This window comes from Trematomus bernacchii, unplaced genomic scaffold, assembly GCF_902827165.1.
Source record: "Trematomus bernacchii unplaced genomic scaffold, fTreBer1.1, whole genome shotgun sequence".
Classification (NCBI taxonomy): domain Eukaryota; kingdom Metazoa; phylum Chordata; class Actinopteri; order Perciformes; family Nototheniidae; genus Trematomus; species Trematomus bernacchii.
Window position 1 is genome coordinate 4568 of NW_022987472.1, and position 16304 is coordinate 20871.

A 16304-nucleotide genomic window follows, 5' to 3' on the forward strand; every position below is an offset into this window, starting at 1 on the left:
AGTTCAAAAGTTTGCAGTTCAAATATTCTGCTGCTTTTCCAAGCCTTTTTACTTTCTTCACTCATCACACATTCAAGCCCCCAGTGTTCATGTATCATTTCAATCTAAATTATTCACTTTCTTCTTACACATTACATTTCAGAATAGCAGTTCAGCGTCAGCTTTTCAGCATAAAGCATTCCCACTAGCAATTTCTTCAGGAATTGCATTCTCTAGTTGTATTTTGCTGTGCAATATTTAATCTCTTTAAGGTCTTAGTCTAGAGTTTAGAAATCTCAAAGTCTTCTTCACCTTATAGCTGATCTTTGCTGCTTCGTTCAGGATACAGGACTTCCAGTTTTCGTCAGTGGTCTGCAGAACACAAAACAACACATCAGTGTGTGTGTGTGTGTGTGTGTGTGTATGTGTGTGTGTGTGTGTGTGTGTGTGTGTGTGTGTGTGTGTGTGTGTGTGTGTTACCTGCAGGCTCAGTTCAGACAGTGTTACTCCCACAGACAGGGGGCGCTCTGGGTCCGACAGCTGAAACAAACACAGAGTCCATCAGAATCACGCTGAAGAGCTGACTGAACCAGAACCAGAACCTGGATCTGGAGCTAGACCAAGATCTAGACCAGAACCAGAACCAAGACCAGAACCTGGATCTGGAGCTAGACTAAGATCTAGACCAGAACCAGAACCAAGACCAGAACCTGGATCTGGACGTAGACCAAGATCTAGACCAGAACCAGAACCTGGACCACAATATAGAACAGAACCAGAACCTGTACTCACGTCGTCCTCGAAGCGCAGGTGGATGCTAGTGATCTTCACCTGCAGGTTTTTGATCACCTGAGTCGCCAGTTTCTCTGCAAACGAGTCCTTCTTCTGGTCCGGAGGCTTTTCTGAATGAGACAGGAAGAGACCTGATGAGACCTGACCCTAATGAGACCTGACCCTGATGAGACCTGATGAGACCTGAACCTGATGAGACCTGACCCTGATGAGACCTGATGAGACCTGACCCTGATGAGACCTGACCCTGATGAGACCTGATGAAGAATAGAATAAAAGAATTTGAGGGATGTAACCCTCTTTAATGGTCACACATGCAGAGAACACAGCTCACACAGTGACATGTGTTCTCTGCTTTTAACCCATCCTAGTACCAGGAGTCTAGGACCAGGAGTCTAGGACCAGGAGTCTAGGACCAGGAGCAGTGGGCAGCTATTGTACAGCGCCCGGGGAGCAATGGGAGTGAGGGGGGAAGGGGGGTGTCCGGTGCCTTGCTCAAGGGCACCACGGCAGGGCAGGAGGTGAACTGGGACCTCTCCAAGTAGCAGTCCACACTCCATATTTAGGTCTGGTCGGGGACTTGAACCGGCGACCCTACGGCTCACAGTCCAAGCCCCTACTGACTGAGCCACTGCCGGACCTGAACCTGATGAGACCTGAACCTGATGAGACCTGACCCTGATGAGACCTGATGAGACCTGACCCTGATGAGACCTGCATAGCATTAGCATATTTAAATGAGGGGGTGGGCTGGGGGGGGTACCTGAGTTTCTGTCGCAGAGTTTTTTCTTCAGGCTTTTTTTAACCTTCTTATGTTTTTTATTTCCTTTTGAGACTTTGGCAGCGTTAAAGAGAGAAAAGAGAGTTAGACAGGAAGTAACAGACAGGAGTGTGTGTGCGTGTGTGTGTGTGTGTGTGTGTGTGTGTGTGTGTGTGTGTGTGTTACCATTGTGAGGCTCCTGGTAAACAACACTCTCCAAGCTGAACAGCAAATCTCCCGTTTGAGACGCTGACAGCGAACGCAGCATGAATAGTTCAGACACAAAGTTAGATTTTAGGTCACACAGAGGTCAGTCAGAGGTCAGTCAGAGGTCAGTCTGAAGTCAGAGGTTAGAGGACATTCAGAGGTCAGTCAGAGGTCAGTCTGAAGTCAGAGAACATTCAGGTCAGTCAAAGGTCAGTCAGAGGTCAGTCAAAGGTCAGTCAGAGGTCAGTCAAAGGTCAGTCAGAGGTCAGTCAGAGGTCATTCTGAAGTCAGAGGTTAGAGGACATTCAGAGGTCAGTCAGAGTTCAGTCAGAGGTCGTCCTCTCACCTCTGGACGCAGCCAGCTGCATGGCCTCCTCGATGCGCTGCAGCTCCTTCTGTTTGGCCTCCTGCTGGTAGAGGTCCTCCTTCACCTCATCGTAGTTCATCGCTGAAACAAAGAGAAGTCCTCATTACTGATCAAAGACCTGTTGCTGTGGGACTCCTTAGCCCGAGTGATACTCGTTAGCCCGAGTGATACTCGTTAGCTCGAGTGGGACTCGTTAGTACGAGTGAGACTCGTTAGTTTGTGTGGGACTCGTTAGTTTGTGTGGGACTCGTTAGTTTGTGTGGGACTCGTTAGTTTGTGTGGGACTCGTTAGTTTGTGTGGGACTCGTTAGCTCGAGTGAGACTCGTTAGTTTGAGTGAGACTCGTTAGTTTGTGTGGGACTCGTTAGTTTGTGTGGGACTCGTTAGCTCGAGTGGGACTCGTTAGTTTGAGTGGGACTCGTTAGTTTGTGTGGGACTCGTTAGCTCGAGTGAGACTCGTTAGTTTGAGTGAGACTCGTTAGTTTGTGTGGGACTCGTTAGTTTGTGTGGGACTCGTTAGCTCGAGTGGGACTCGTTAGTTTGAGTGAGACTCGTTAGTTTGTGTGGGACTCGTTAGCTCGAGTGAGACTCGTTAGTTTGTGTGGGACTCGTTAGTTTGTGTGGGACTCGTTAGTTTGTGTGGGACTCGTTAGCTCGAGTGAGACTCGTTAGTTCGAGTGAGACTCGTTAGTTTGTGTGGGACTCGTTAGTTTGTGTGGGACTCGTTAGCTCGAGTGGGACTCGTTAGTTTGAGTGGGACTCGTTAGTTTGTGTGGGACTCGTTAGCTCGAGTGAGACTCGTTAGTTTGTGTGGGACTCGTTAGTTTGTGTGGGACTCGTTAGTTTGTGTGGGACTCGTTAGTTTGTGTGGGACTCGTTAGCTCGAGTGAGACTCGTTAGTTTGAGTGAGACTCGTTAGTTTGTGTGGGACTCGTTAGTTTGTGTGGGACTCGTTAGCTCGAGTGGGACTCGTTAGTTTGAGTGAGACTCGTTAGTTTGTGTGGGACTCGTTAGCTCGAGTGAGACTCGTTAGTTTGTGTGGGACTCGTTAGTTTGTGTGGGACTCGTTAGCTCGAGTGGGACTCGTTAGTTTGTGTGGGACTCGTTAGTTTGTGTGGGACTCGTTAGTTTGTGTGGGACTCGTTAGCTCGAGTGAGACTCGTTAGCTCGAGTGAGACTCGTTAGCTCGAGTGAGACTCGTTAGCTCGAGTGAGACTCGTTAGCTCGAGTGAGACTCGTTAGCTCGAGTGGGACTCGTTAGCTCGAGTGGGACTCGTTAGTACGAGTGAGACTCGTTAGTTGTGTGGGACTTGTTAGTACGAGTGGGACTCATTAGCTCGAGTGAGACTCGTTAGTTTGTGTGGGACTCGTTAGCTCGAGTGAGACTCGTTAGTTTGTGTGGGACTCGTTAGCTCGAGTGAGACTCGTTAGCTCGAGTGAGACTCGTTAGTTTGTGTGGGACTCCTTAGCCCGAGTGATACTCGTTAGCTCGAGTGAGACTCGTTAGCTCGAGTGGGACTCGTTAGTACGAGTGAGACTCGTTAGTTGTGTGGGACTTGTTAGTACGAGTGGGACTCGTTAGCTCGAGTGGGACTTGTTAGTACGAGTGGGACTCCTTAGCTCGAGTGATACTCGTTAGCCCGAGTGATACTCGTTAGTACGAGTGGGACTTGTTAGTACGAGTGGGACTCCTTAGCTCGAGTGAGACTCGTTAGCTCGAGTGAGACTCATTAGCTCGAGTGGGACTCGTTAGTACGAGTGAGACTCGTTAGTTGTGTGGGACTTGTTAGTACGAGTGGGACTCGTTAGCTCGAGTGAGACTCGTTAGCTCGAGTGGGACTCATTAGCTCGAGTGATACTCGTTAGCTCGAGTGATACTCGTTAGTTTGTGTGAGACTCGTTAGTTTGTGTGGGACTCGTTAGCTCGAGTGATACTCGTTAGCCCGAGTGATACTCGTTAGCTCGAGTGATACTCGTTAGCTCGAGTGATACTCGTTAGCCCGAGTGATACTCGTTAGCTCGAGTGATACTCGTTAGCTCGAGTGGGACTCATTAGCTCGAGTGGGACTTGTTAGTTTGTGTGGGACTTGTTAGCTCGAGTGGGACTCATTAGCTCGAGTGAGACTCGTTAGTTTGTGTGGGACTCGTTAGTTTGTGTGGGACTTGTTAGTACGAGTGGGACTCGTTAGTTTGTGTGGGACTCGTTAGTTTGTGTGGGACTCGTTAGTTTGTGTGGGACTCGTTAGCTCGAGTGGGACTCGTTAGCTCGAGTGGGACTTGTTAGCTCGAGTGAGACTCATTAGCTCGAGTGGGACTTGTTAGTACGAGTGGGACTCGTTAGTACGAGTGGGACTCGTTAGCTCGAGTGGGACTCGTTAGTACGAGTGGGACTCGTTAGTACGAGTGGGACTTGTTAGTACGAGTGGGACTCGTTAGCTCGAGTGGGACTCGTTAGCACGAGTGAGACTCGTTAGTTTGTGTGGGACTCGTTAGTTTGTGTGGGACTCGTTAGCTCGAGTGGGACTCGTTAGCTCGAGTGGGACTTGTTAGCTCGAGTGAGACTCATTAGCTCGAGTGGGACTTGTTAGTACGAGTGGGACTCGTTAGTACGAGTGGGACTCGTTAGCTCGAGTGGGACTTGTTAGTACGAGTGGGACTCGTTAGTACGAGTGGGACTTGTTAGTACGAGTGGGACTCATTAGCTCGAGTGGGACTTGTTAGTACGAGTGGGACTTGTTAGTACGAGTGATACTCGTTAGCTCGAGTGAGACTCGTTAGTACGAGTGGGACTCATTAGCTCGAGTGGGACTTGTTAGTACGAGTGGGACTCGTTAGCTCGAGTGGGACTTGTTAGTACGAGTGATACTTGTTAGCTCGAGTGGGACTCGTTAGTACGAGTGGGACTCATTAGCTCGAGTGGGACTTGTTAGTACGAGTGGGACTCGTTAGCTCGAGTGGGACTTGTTAGTACGAGTGATACTCGTTAGCTCGAGTGGGACTTGTTAGTACGAGTGGGACTTGTTAGTACGAGTGATACTCGTTAGCTCGAGTGAGACTCATTAGCTCGAGTGGGACTCGTTAGTACGAGTGGGACTCATTAGCTCGAGTGGGACTTGTTAGTACGAGTGGGACTCGTTAGCTCGAGTGGGACTTGTTAGTACGAGTGATACTCGTTAGCTCGAGTGGGACTTGTTAGTACGAGTGGGACTCGTTAGCTCGAGTGGGACTTGTTAGTACGAGTGATACTCGTTAGCTCGAGTGGGACTTGTTAGTACGAGTGGGACTCGTTAGTACGAGTGGGACTTGTTAGTACGAGTGGGACTCGTTAGCTCGAGTGGGACTCGTTAGCACGAGTGAGACTCGTTAGTTTGTGTGGGACTCGTTAGTTTGTGTGGGACTCGTTAGCTCGAGTGGGACTCGTTAGCTCGAGTGGGACTTGTTAGCTCGAGTGAGACTCATTAGCTCGAGTGGGACTTGTTAGTACGAGTGGGACTCGTTAGTACGAGTGGGACTCGTTAGCTCGAGTGGGACTTGTTAGTACGAGTGGGACTCGTTAGTACGAGTGGGACTTGTTAGTACGAGTGGGACTCATTAGCTCGAGTGGGACTTGTTAGTACGAGTGGGACTCGTTAGTACGAGTGGGACTTGTTAGTACGAGTGGGACTCATTAGCTCGAGTGGGACTTGTTAGTACGAGTGGGACTCGTTAGCTCGAGTGGGACTTGTTAGTACGAGTGATACTCGTTAGCTCGAGTGAGACTCATTAGCTCGAGTGGGACTCGTTAGTACGAGTGGGACTCATTAGCTCGAGTGGGACTTGTTAGTACGAGTGGGACTCGTTAGTACGAGTGGGACTTGTTAGTACGAGTGGGACTCGTTAGCTCGAGTGGGACTTGTTAGTACGAGTGATACTCGTTAGCTCGAGTGGGACTTGTTAGTACGAGTGATACTCGTTAGCTCGAGTGGGACTCGTTAGCTCGAGTGGGACTCGTTAGTACGAGTGAGACTCGTTAGTTGTGTGGGACTTGTTAGTACGAGTGGGACTCGTTAGCTCGAGTGGGACTTGTTAGTACGAGTGGGACTCCTTAGCTCGAGTGATACTCGTTAGCCCGAGTGATACTCGTTAGTACGAGTGGGACTTGTTAGTACGAGTGGGACTCGTTAGCTCGAGTGAGACTCGTTAGCTCGAGTGGGACTCATTAGCTCGAGTGATACTCGTTAGCTCGAGTGATACTCGTTAGTTTGTGTGAGACTCGTTAGTTTGTGTGGGACTCGTTAGCTCGAGTGATACTCGTTAGCCCGAGTGATACTCGTTAGCTCGAGTGATACTCGTTAGCTCGAGTGATACTCGTTAGCCCGAGTGATACTCGTTAGCTCGAGTGATACTCGTTAGCTCGAGTGGGACTCATTAGCTCGAGTGGGACTTGTTAGTTTGTGTGGGACTTGTTAGCTCGAGTGGGACTCATTAGCTCGAGTGAGACTCGTTAGTTTGTGTGGGACTCGTTAGTTTGTGTGGGACTTGTTAGTACGAGTGGGACTCATTAGCTCGAGTGGGACTCGTTAGTTTGTGTGGGACTCGTTAGTTTGTGTGGGACTCGTTAGCTCGAGTGGGACTCGTTAGCTCGAGTGGGACTTGTTAGCTCGAGTGAGACTCATTAGCTCGAGTGGGACTTGTTAGTACGAGTGGGACTCGTTAGCACGAGTGGGACTCGTTAGCTCGAGTGGGACTTGTTAGTACGAGTGGGACTCGTTAGTACGAGTGGGACTTGTTAGTACGAGTGGGACTCGTTAGCTCGAGTGGGACTCGTTAGCACGAGTGAGACTCGTTAGTTTGTGTGGGACTCGTTAGTTTGTGTGGGACTCGTTAGCTCGAGTGGGACTCGTTAGCTCGAGTGGGACTTGTTAGCTCGAGTGAGACTCATTAGCTCGAGTGGGACTTGTTAGTACGAGTGGGACTCGTTAGTACGAGTGGGACTCGTTAGCTCGAGTGGGACTTGTTAGTACGAGTGGGACTCGTTAGTACGAGTGGGACTTGTTAGTACGAGTGGGACTCATTAGCTCGAGTGGGACTTGTTAGTACGAGTGGGACTTGTTAGTACGAGTGGGACTCGTTAGTACGAGTGATACTCGTTAGCTCGAGTGAGACTCATTAGCTCGAGTGGGACTCGTTAGTACGAGTGGGACTCATTAGCTCGAGTGGGACTTGTTAGTACGAGTGGGACTCGTTAGCTCGAGTGGGACTTGTTAGTACGAGTGATACTCGTTAGCTCGAGTGGGACTTGTTAGTACGAGTGATACTCGTTAGCTCGAGTGAGACTCATTAGCTCGAGTGGGACTCGTTAGTACGAGTGGGACTCATTAGCTCGAGTGGGACTTGTTAGTACGAGTGGGACTCGTTAGCTCGAGTGGGACTTGTTAGTACGAGTGATACTCGTTAGCTCGAGTGGGACTTGTTAGTACGAGTGATACTCGTTAGCTCGAGTGGGACTTGTTAGTACGAGTGGGACTCGTTAGCTCGAGTGGGACTCGTTAGCTCGAGTGGGACTTGTTAGTACGAGTGGGACTCGTTAGCTCGAGTGGGACTTGTTAGTACGAGTGGGACTCGTTAGCTCGAGTGGGACTCGTTAGCTCGAGTGGGACTCGTTAGTTGTGTGGGACTTGTTAGTACGAGTGGGACTCGTTAGTTGTGTGGGACTTGTTAGTACGAGTGGGACTCGTTAGTTGTGTGGGACTTGTTAGTACGAGTGGGACAAAGAGGTTTCAAAGAGCAGGTTTGAAACCGTGCTAACACTATTATTCATTTATCAATATGATGACGTGCAGCCGTCAGAAACAGAGAGGGTTCACTCATGTTTGAGGTGTTTGAGGTGTTTTCGTTAGTTTGTGTGGGACTCGTTAGCTCGAGTGGGACTCGTTAGCTCGAGTGGGACTTGTTAGCTCGAGTGGGACTTGTTAGCTCGAGTGAGACTCATTAGCTCGAGTGGGACTCGTTAGCTCGAGTGGGACTTGTTAGCTCGAGTGAGACTCGTTAGCTCGAGTGGGACTCGTTAGCTCGAGTGGGACTTGTTAGCTCGAGTGAGACTCATTAGCTCGAGTGGGACTTGTTAGTACGAGTGGGACTCGTTAGCTCGAGTGGGACTCGTTAGTACGAGTGGGACTCGTTAGCTCGAGTGGGACTCGTTAGCTCGAGTGGGACTCGTTAGTTGTGTGGGACTTGTTAGTACGAGTGGGACTCGTTAGTTGTGTGGGACTTGTTAGTACGAGTGGGACTCGTTAGTTGTGTGGGACTTGTTAGTACGAGTGGGACTCGTTAGTTGTGTGGGACTTGTTAGTACGAGTGGGACAAAGAGGTTTCAAAGAGCAGGTTTGAAACCGTGCTAACACTATTATTCATTTATCAATATGATGACGTGCAGCCGTCAGAAACAGAGAGGGTTCACTCATGTTTGAGGTGTTTGAGGTGTTTTCTCTCTCTCTCACTCACTGGCTCCGGGCACCACCAGCAGGTAGAGTCCGTCCAGCGTAGCGACCACAGCGTCGCTGTACAGGTTCTTCCAGGGGATCTTCAGCGTCAGCCGCCCTGAAACACAAGCAGGACTTTAATAACACGTCTCTACTTTAAAGAGTCCTCTCCTGCTGATGTTCACGTGTATATCAGTATGTAGTGTCTCTACTTTAAAGAGTCCTCTCCTGCTGATGTTCAGGTGTATATCAGTATGTAGTGTCTCTACTTTAAAGAGTCCTCTCCTGCTGATGTTCAGGTGTATATCAGTATGTAGTGTCTCTACTTTAAAGAGTCCTCTCCTGCTGATGTTCAGGTGTATATCAGTATGTAGTGTCTCTACTTTAAAGAGTCCTCTCCTGCTGATGTTCAGGTGTATATCAGTATGTAGTGTCTCTACTTTAAAGAGTCCTCTCCTGCTGATGTTCAGGTGTATATCAGTATGTAGTGGTCTCTACTTTAAAGAGTCCTCTCCTGCTGATTTCAGGTGTATATCAGTATGTAGTGTCTCTACTTTAAGAGTCCTCTCCTGCTGATGTTCAGGTGTATATCAGTATGTAGTGTCTCTACTTTAAAGAGATCCTCTCCTGCTGATGAGCAGGTGTATATCAGTATGTAGTGTCTCTACTTTAAGAGTCCTCTCCTGCTGATGTTCAGGTGTATATCAGTATGTAGTGTCTCTACTTTAAAAGAGTCCTCTCCTGCTGATGTTCAGGTGTATATCAGTATGTTAGTGTCTCTACTTTAAAGAGTCCTCTCCTGCTGATGTTCAGGTGTATATCAGTATGTAGTGTCTCTACTTTAAAGAGTCCTCTCCTGCTGATGTTCAGGTGTATATCAGTGTGGTAGTGTCTCTACTTTAAAGAGTCCTCTCCTGCTGATGTTCAGGTGTATATCAGTATGTAGTGTCTCTCTACTTTAAAAGAGTACTCCTCCTGCTGATGTTCAGGGTGTTTATCAGTGTGTAGTGGCTCTACTTTAAAGAAGGTCCTCTCCTGCTGATGTTCAGGTGTATATCAGTATGTAGTGTCTCTACTTTAAAGAGTCTCTCCTGCTGATGTTCAGGTGTATATCAGTATGTAGTGGTCCCTCTACTTTAAAGAGTCCTCTCCTGCTGATGTTCAGGTGTATATCAGTATGTAGTGTCTCTACTTTAAAGAGTCCTCTCCTGCTGAGTTTCAGGTGTATATCAGTATGTAGTGTTCTCTACTTTAAAGAGTCCTCTCCTGCTGATGTTCAGGTGTGTTTATCAGTGTGTAGTGTCTCTACTTTAAAGAGTCCTCTCCTGCTGATGTTCAGGTGTATATCAGTATGTAGTCTCTACTTTAAAGAGTCCTCTCCTGCTGATGTTCAGGTGTATATCAGTATGTAGTGTCTCTACTTTAAAGAGTCCTCTCCTGCTGATGTTCAGGTGTATATCAGTGTGTAGTGTCTCTACTTTAAAGAGTCCTCTCCTGCTGATGTTCAGGTGTATGTCAGTATGTAGTGTCTCTACTTTAAAGAGTCCTCTCCTGCTGATGTTCAGGTGTATATCAGTATGTAGTGTCTCTACTTTAAAGAGTCCTCTCCTGCTGATGTTCAGGTGTATATCAGTATGTAGTGTCTCTACTTTAAAGAGTCCTCTCCTGCTGATGTTCAGGTGTATATCAGTGTGTAGTGTCTCTACTTTAAAGAGTCCTCTCCTGCTGATGTTCAGGTGTATATCAGTATGTAGTGTCTCTACTTTAAAGAGTACTCTCCTGCTGATGTTCAGGTGTTTATCAGTGTGTAGTGTCTCTACTTTAAAGAGTCCTCTCCTGCTGATGTTCAGGTGTATATCAGTATGTAGTGTCTCTACTTTAAAGAGTCCTCTCCTGCTGATGTTCAGGTGTATGTCAGTATGTAGTGTCTCTACTTTAAAGAGTCCTCTCCTGCTGATGTTCAGGTGTATATCAGTATGTAGTGTCTCTACTTTAAAGAGTCCTCTCCTGCTGATGTTCAGGTTGTATATCAGTATGTAGTGTCTCTACTTTAAAGAGTCCTCTCCTGCTGATGTTCAGGTGTATATCAGTATGTAGTGTCTCTACTTTAAAGAGTCCTCTCCTGCTGATGTTCAAGTGTATATCAGTATGTAGTGTCTCTACTTTAAAGAGTCCTCTCCTGCTGATGTTCAGGTGTATATCAGTATGTAGTGTCTCTACTTTAAAGAGTCCTCTCCTGCTGATGTTCAGGTGTATATCAGTATGTAGTGTCTCTACTTTAAAGAGTCCTCTCCTGCTGATGTTCAGGTGTTTATCAGTGTGTAGTGTCTCTACTTTAAAGAGTCCTCTCCTGCTGATGTTCAGGTGTATATCAGTATGTAGTCTCTACTTTAAAGAGTCCTCTCCTGCTGATGTTCAGGTGTATATCAGTATGTAGTCTCTACTTTAAAGAGTCCTCTCCTGCTGATGTTCAGGTGTATATCAGTATGTAGTGTCTCTACTTTAAAGAGTCCTCTCCTGCTGATGTTCAGGTGTATATCAGTATGTAGTGTCTCTACTTTAAAGAGTCCTCTCCTGCTGATGTTCAGGTGTAATATCAGTGTGTAGTGTCTCTACTTTAAAGAGTCCTCTCCTGCTGATGTTCAGGTGTATATCAGTATGTAGTGTCTCTACTTTAAAGAGTCCTCTCCTGCTGATGTTTCAGGTGTTTATCAGTGTGTAGTGTCTCTACTTTAAAGAGTCCTCTCCTGCTGATGTTCAGGTGTATATCAGTATGTAGTCTCTACTTTAAAGAGTCCTCTCCTGCTGATGTTCAGGTGTATATCAGTATGTAGTGTCTCTACTTTAAAGAGTCCTCTCCTGCTGATGTTCAGGTGTATATCAGTGTGTAGTGTCTCTACTTTAAAGAGTCCTCTCCTGCTGATGTTCAGGTGTATGTCAGTATGTAGTGTCTCTACTTTAAAGAGTCCTCTCCTGCTGATGTTCAGGTGTATATCAGTATGTAGTGTCTCTACTTTAAAGAGTCCTCTCCTGCTGATGTTCAGGTGTATATCAGTATGTAGTGTCTCTACTTTAAAGAGTCCTCTCCTGCTGATGTTCAGGTGTATATCAGTGTGTAGTGTCTTCTACTTTAAAGAGTCCTCTCCTGCTGATGTTTCAGGTGTATATCAGTATGTAGTTGTCTCTACTTTAAAGAGTCCTCTCCTGCTGATGTTCAGGTGTATATCAGTATGTAGTGTCTCTACTTTAAAGAGTCCTCTCCTGCTGATGTTCAGGTGTATATCAGTATGTAGTGTCTCTACTTTAAAGAGTCCCTCTCCTGCTGATGTTCAGGTGTATATCAGTATGTAGTGTCTCTACTTTAAAGAGTCCTCTCCTGCTGATGTTCAAGGTGTTTATATCAGTATCGTAGTGTCTCTACTTTAAAGAAGTCCCTCCTGCTGATGTTTTCAGTGTTATATCAGTATGTAGTGTCTCTACTTTAAAGAGTCCTCTCCTGCTGATGTTCAGGTGTATATCAGTATGTAGTGTTCTCTACTTTAAAGAGTCCTCTCCTGCTGATGTTCAGGTGTATATCAGTATGTAGTCTCTACTTTAAAGAGTCCTCTCCTGCTGATGTTCAGGTGTATATCAGTATGTAGTGTCTCTACTTTAAAGAGTCCTCTCCTGCTGATGTTCAGGTTGTATATCAGTATGTAGTGTCTCTACTTTAAAGAGTCCTCTCCTGCTGATGTTCAGGTGTATATCAGTGTGTAGTGTCTCTACTTTAAAGAGTCCTCTTCCTGCTGATGTTCAGGTGTTTATCAGTGTGTAGTGTCTCTACTTTAAAGAGTCCTCTCCTGCTGATGTTCAGGTGTATATCAGTATGTAGTGTCTCTACTTAAAGAGTCCTCTCCTGCTGATGTTCAGGTGTATATCAGTGTGTAGTGTCTCTACTTTAAAGAGTCCTCTCCTGCTGATGTTCAGGTGTATGTCAGTATGTAGTGTCTCTACTTTAAAGAGTCCTCTCCTGCTGATGTTCAGGTGTATGTCAGTATGTAGTGTCTCTACTTTAAAGAGTCCCTCTCCTGCTGATGTTCAGGTGGTATATCAGTATGTAGTGTCTCTACTTTAAAGAGTCCTCTCCTGCTGATGTTCAGGTGTATATCAGTATGTAGTGTCTCTACTTTAAAGAGTCCTCTCCTGCTGATGTTCAGGTGTATATCAGTATGTAGTGTCTCTACTTTAAAGAGTCCTCTCCTGATGATGTTCAGGTGTATATCAGTATGTAGTGTCCTCTACTTTAAAGAGTCCTCTCCTGCTGATGTTCAGGTGTATATCAGTATGTAGTGTCTCCTACTTTAAAGAGTCCTCTCCTGCTGATGTTCAGGTTGTATATCAGTATGTAGTGTCTCTACTTTAAAGAGTCCTCTCCTGCTGATGTTTCAGGTGTATATCAGTATGTAGTGTCTCTACTTTAAAGAGTCCTCTCCCTGATGATGTTCAGGTGTATATCAGTATGTAGTGTCTCTACTTTAAAGAGTCCTCTCCTGCTGATGTTCAGGTGTATATCAGTGTGTAGTGTCTCTACTTTAAAGAGTCCTCTCCTGCTGATGTTCAGGTGTATATCAGTATGTAGTGTCTCTACTTTAAAGAGTCCTCTCCTGATGATGTTCAGGTGTATATCAGTATGTAGTGTCTCTACTTTAAAGAGTCCTCTCCTGCTGATGTTCAGGTGTATATCAGTATGTAGCGTCTCTACTTTAAAGAGTCCTCTCCTGCTGATGTTCAGGTGTATATCAGTATGTAGTGTCTCTACTTTAAATAGTCCTCTCCTGCTGATGTTCAGGTGTGATGTCTGAACTCACCGATCTGTCCGGCCTTCACTCTGAATGGAACATCGAACTCACTCTGAAACACAAACATATTTAATATTTCATTCAGTTATATTCACACCATGTATCATTGCTACAGCTTATTTCAGTTAGTAAGTGATGACGGGGCTTACCAGCGCGTTCTCCTTAACCCTGAGGTTCTCCAGAACCACGTTACCTGCACACACACACACACACACACACACACACACACACACACACACACACACACACACACACACACACACACACACACACACACACACACACACACACACACACACACACACCACACACACACACACACACACACACACACACACACACAATGTTCATCGACATACCCAGAATCTAGCAAAAGACATTAATTCAACATCGGATTTTGGTTAAATTGGTTATTTTTGGTTGAGGTTGAAAAATCAATGTTGATTCGATGTGTTAATCGTGTGTGTTGTTGAATCAATTTAATATAGATGCCGGTTTTTCAACGTTGAAATTCCCTACAATGAATTTACATTGTTCCAACGTGAGACCAACTCTCCCCCTCCCCCCCCCCCCCCCCCCCCCCCCCTCCCCTATAGGCCTACTTGTATTTAAAACACAGTATAACAAGGATTTTTGAGTTAAGACCGTTGCAGTCACATTTTCCTCCATGAAAACCCAGATGCGCATTGCTTTCGTCTACGGGGTTTCCCCAGGGTCTGAGCAGGGTCTGAGCAGGGTCTGAGCAGGGTCTGAGCAGGGTCAGCCGCTGTAACGGACCGGTGAGCGGAGCAAAACACACGTTTCAAGTTAGACCTAACACACTTAGCTATTGTATCTACCTCTGGAACTAGCTAAACTAGTTATACATATGTTTATTCTTCACTGTCGGGTCACTCATTACTGGAGTAGCGAGCTGCGTGACATACTGACGGGCTGTCAGGAGAGAGAGAGAGAGAGACATTCAGTTGCTGACTGAACTGAATGTCCTATATGTGTCTCTTGTGTTTCGGGTGGATCACATGCAGTGCAGGCTCCAATCAAGAGACTCTTCTAAAACATTGTGGCCTTCGTCACGGAAAAGGTGCGAACTGGCCCTGTATTCACACTGACTGTGTATGTCAGTCAATTGGCAAACTATACTATACCCTGCCCTACCACTCCACTCCAGGCCCCTCCAACACACTACGCCCCACTTTCCAATCAGTCCCCAAACTTGTAATACCAGTTTTTGTTTTTATTCAAAACATCCAAACTATCCCCTTCAGATGATGCAGACTTTGAACAAGACGCTACCCAGGAATTTGCTGCACAGAAAAAACATGGCATTGTGGTTACAATCAAATTACATTGTTTTGTTATTGTATTCAGATATCTGAAGAATTTCATCGGATCAGCAGCAAAGACCTCCTGGGGACGCTCGGTGCAGCCTTTGACAAACATGTGCCTTGCCTGCTGAAACTGTAGCGGGCTAGGAATGGAGCTTTTGGACAGAAGATGGAAGACCTCTTTGAAAAACTTGATGAACAAGTGAGTGAAGTGCCTCAATCTAAGAGCATGCAAAAGGTGAGGGGAAAATGGCTGGAGCCGGGTCCCTTTGGTGGACCAAAGGGCTTTGGTCCACCAAAGGACCAAAGCCCTTTCCCCCCATTTGAAAATATGAAATGCTCCTTCGCCTAACATTTGGAGGAGCAAAAACGCTTTGATGGAAAGACTTCAGTAAAAATGGATGTTAAAAGTCATTGCTTGGTGTTCTTAGTTGGTGTGGAATTTGAGAACTATAACAGTATTTTTAATTTGTAAAAGTAGAAAAGCCAGTCTTTTACTGAAGCATGTTACTGGAATCGGAGAGCTGTTCTTTATCCTCCTCATTACAGGAGGACAGAAGTCGGATTTGTATAAATTCACGACGGCACTAACTAATTGATATGTTTTGTGTGTTTTCCACTGGGTACTCCTCAGACATCCGACATGGTGTCTCACCGAAAGACAGCAGCACTGAGAGGCCTGCCGAGATGTGGTAAGTAATACTAACTGTAGGAAATAAACCGTCACACAATACAAGTAATATTGCTTAATGTAGCTTAAACATGTTATGACCTCATAGCTTATGCTAATCATTTTATGCACAATACACTTTGTGTAAGATTTCATTTTGAGCCCAGAGATTGTTTCACCTCATGAACCCCGGAGCGCGATGAGTTCACCCAAAATACAAATTAAATATCAGCGCCGTTTGAGCAACAGCCAACCCCATCCGGCTGGCCACTGTTGTCTGGTGTTCTTTGTAGAACTCGGCACAACAAGGTTGGTGTTGTGATAGCAGCCGTGCTGGTGAGCTGAATGGTGAGGCTCAGTAGCTTGGTGCTAAGTTAGAATCAGTGGATATGTATTTTTGTCGTTGAGTTTTCCAGAGCACTCATTCATGCAGATTTGACTTTTCCTCAGGACACTGACCATGAAGGACGATTGCTCAGAGGTGTGTCTGTGGCCATCCTCACCGTCATTGAAGATGATGATGCCGCCATATCGCCCAATGTGCGAGACGTGGCAGTGGTGTTGGAAGGGACCATTGGCATGACCTACCAGACCTCTCTACTGCCTTTGCAATGAACATGGATTATCCAAAGGAGATGAGGGATACCTTTGAAGCCATTCAGACTATCTTTTACGGGCTTGGCTCTCGACGCTCGCAGCGCATAAGGTGTCGGAAAACAAAGCTTTTGCTGCGAATGTTAATGGGGAAGCCAGACATGACTTTAACCTTTTCACCTGTTCTAGTGCATTGTGGGTAGTGCTCATGTGAAACCTCACAGCATTCATTTCATTTTAAGCATATACAGCCAGGCTGTGAGTGTGGTGTGGAGTGTGAGTGAGTGTGAGTGTGGAGTTGTGTGAGTGTG

The 16304-nt window shown here is 46.3% G+C and overlaps 1 protein-coding gene across 1 annotated transcript; it reads right to left on the minus strand.

Moving 5' to 3' along the window:
* Positions 1-291: 291 nt before the first annotated feature.
* LOC117494149 (vacuolar protein sorting-associated protein 13C-like) lies at positions 292-13597 on the minus strand (the record flags this gene model as incomplete). The annotated part of the gene is given in 7 exon segments (XM_034144879.1): positions 292-351; positions 460-519; positions 772-881; positions 2085-2186; positions 8589-8684; positions 13414-13456; positions 13554-13597. Coding segments are annotated over 7 exon segments (515 nt in total), but the record flags the coding sequence as incomplete, so codon positions are not given.
* Positions 13598-16304: the final 2707 nt, after the last annotated feature.